General features: G+C 41.8%; 1 protein-coding gene across 1 annotated transcript; it reads left to right on the forward strand.

Annotated features, from left to right (window-relative positions):
* Positions 1–696: 696 nt before the first annotated feature.
* On the forward strand, positions 697–2,283 carry LOC139832523 (uncharacterized). Its single transcript, XM_071822298.1, has 6 exons — positions 697–798; positions 864–996; positions 1,068–1,409; positions 1,480–1,563; positions 1,643–1,744; positions 1,813–2,283. Exons 3-6 carry the CDS (start codon positions 1,125–1,127, stop codon positions 2,281–2,283), a joined length of 942 nt encoding a protein of 313 aa, XP_071678399.1. The 5' UTR covers positions 697–798; positions 864–996; positions 1,068–1,124.
* Positions 2,284–2,856: the final 573 nt, after the last annotated feature.

Here is a 2,856-nt window from a genome sequence, read left to right on the forward strand (position 1 = left end):
GCCCTTACCGCACGAACAATAACCCTACATGATGTAATTTTTTGTTTTCAAATATTTGTATGTTTGGTGTGCTGTAATAAAGAGACATGTATTAATGTATTATTATATGATTATCGTATCGCTGAATGCATACATATTTTAATTAAACTTTTATGAATGTCTGATTAATGTATTAATGTATGATTATACCATCGATGGATGCAGGTTATGATGTCGGATTTGCCAGACCTATTGCGAAGATCCTGCGATGCCGGACACCGTTGCCACCTCTGGTTGAACCCGAATGCGCACTCAAACCCACCTCCGGTCTTCAGGGTACGAACCATTAAGAACAGGTTGCTACCCCGAATACCACCAACAGTTTGAGGAGCTACAAGAGACCATGGTCAAATGGGACCCATATACGGAACATGACGTGTACATTGTCTGGGGTCTTATTAAACCACCACCAGATATGCTGCGAGACATACGGTTGTGGTTCACACGATGCAACCTACTCTTTATTTGGATGGTTGAGCCATACAACCCAGAGCGTGTCATGCGGCAGTTTGGTAAGCATCAGGATATTCCCCCACCATCACCAAGACGCCTTGTTGCTGATGTTCATACTTAAGTTCGGTCACTGTAATAAAAACAATGAATTGCACTTCAATTAATCTATTTCATTATGTAATAAAATTTATTGGATTGTAGACAAGACAATAAAGGCTTGAGTTGTTTCGACTGGAGTCAGCATAATCAAACATGGATTACGAAATGGATTGATGAAGCAGAGTCCGATGGAGTACGCGAAAATAGGTAATTACATATTTTAATTCATCTTATCATCATGTACCTTCTAATGTAATTTATCACTGATGCAGACGGTACAACGGTGAGATACTGCCAACGTATAATGAATGGTATCGCGCTAGCACACGGACTCTCCTCACCGGTCCCCCACCATCGAGTCCGACACACCTCACATGGGCCTCAGCTTACCACCGTGACACTTCGGTACTTGTTATATAATTGTAATTAAGAAAATATGTGTTTATAGGCAATATTAATTTTTTAATTCCATTCAGGTTGACGAGTTCAGGCAGATCGCACAGGACGCCCAGGACACTTTGAACTTGCGCAACATGGATAGTACGGAGGGAAAATCCATGGTAAAACGTATTTTTAATACTGCCATTCAAGGGCTTAGGCGTCTTGGTTGCAGCCGCCATGATGATGTTGTCAGTCGAGCATTCGACATGCCGGAGGCACCGTCGAACAGACCGAGTATGGTACGTGTGAGCCAGCCATCCGCCACACCGACCGTACCAGTTCCCTCTACCTCGCATACATCTAATCCACGACGCGACTCATCTCTACTTGAACTATCACAGTCCGCACACATATCTCAACGCCATGGTGCCACACAGGTAATCAACTTGCGTACATACATTCCTCCTGAACTTACAACAATGACACATTTTTTTCCAATTGTATTAGGAGGATGATCATTTTCCGTCATATCCATCTGGACAACGATTCTCCTACACAGAAGGCGAATACTCGCAAAGATTCAACACTCAGGTATGCTCATATTTAATAATTACCTACCAACACGTGATTATTTACATGCTTACTAATAACATGTCGTTTACGTTCGCAGGAATCTGTTGACCCTACGTGGTCCAACATGGGAGCTGGTTTAGGCCACAATATGCCTCCACTGCGTGGTCGTGACCACATGCAATCGCAATACCCAACACAGGTTAATTCATGTTAATTACATACATGATTATTGCGTGCATGTTTCTGACAGAGCCATTCAATACGCAGGAATCTTTAATCCCAACATGGCCCGATATGACGCAGCAACCACAATACTACGGCAGCACTTCCCAACAACCTCGCAATGATGTTACCGGGATAGTTGAAGAATTCTTTGGAGGTGCTATTTTCGGCACAGATGCCAGTTTGATTCCCCCAAATCTGAAATCTCCATACATATTTCAGACTCCATCGCCAGCAGATGAGACACGTACAGAGGATGAGAAAAACAGTATGGCCGAGGTTTGCGTCCACCTCATCCCCCTCGTCCCCGGTTGTCGCCTTCCGGTCCAAGGCCACGGCAGCATCGTCGTCGTCGTCGACAGGAATGATACAAATGGACCTTACTTCTATGTATCATATATTTATCTATGTATGAGACATTTTTCTATGTATCTCGGAGACATATTAAAATTAGTTCCAATAAGTTTGATTTCTAAATTAACTCCAATAATTACTATTATTTCTATCTATGTATGACCTATGTATGAGACATATTTCTATAATTTCGAATAATTATTCAACCAGTTTTTCAAAATAAGATACATGAACATGCAAAAAATTCAATGATTTCGCATAATAATTCAACAGGTACTACAAAATAAGATACATCAACATGCAAAAAAATTCAACATAAAATTAAGTTACTACCAAAATAAAGATACATCGGCAATGCCAACACCACAACTTAAAATAAACGCTACGAGTAACATTATAAGCTTCACTTTTTTCCCTTCTTCTTGCTCTTCGATGATGAACTAGCCTTTCCCTTCTTACTCGGTGGCATAAAATCATCGTCCGAGTCAACGCAAGCGGATGCAGCGCTTTTTCCCTTGAAATATTCATTGCTCTTAGCCAGACTCCTCGGCGTGAAGACTTCTTCGTCATCCTCCGTCGAGGAAGCCCATGTATATAGAAACCTTAGAAATTCTTCTTGTTCCTTCTCATCCTTCGGTTTCTTCTTCTCAAACCTTGCTTGCAACCTAAGAAGCTCTTGTCGTAATTCCACCGGAGTTCGGCCAGGCATACCTGCGTGCTTAGAAAAAAGCTTGC

Source organism: Lolium perenne, chromosome 6 (assembly GCF_019359855.2).
Source record: "Lolium perenne isolate Kyuss_39 chromosome 6, Kyuss_2.0, whole genome shotgun sequence".
Classification (NCBI taxonomy): domain Eukaryota; kingdom Viridiplantae; phylum Streptophyta; class Magnoliopsida; order Poales; family Poaceae; genus Lolium; species Lolium perenne.

Bases quoted from the DNA above. Each gene is read 5' to 3' on its own strand.
- LOC139832523 (XM_071822298.1), top strand. From the start codon at position 1,125: ATGGATAGTACGGAGGGAAAATCCATGGTAAAACGTATTTTTAATACT. The intron at 1,564-1,642 runs GTATGCTCATAT...TTACGTTCGCAG, and splicing joins CGCAAAGATTCAACACTCAG to GAATCTGTTGACCCTACGTG. The intron at 1,745-1,812 runs GTTAATTCATGT...TTCAATACGCAG, and splicing joins AATCGCAATACCCAACACAG to GAATCTTTAATCCCAACATG.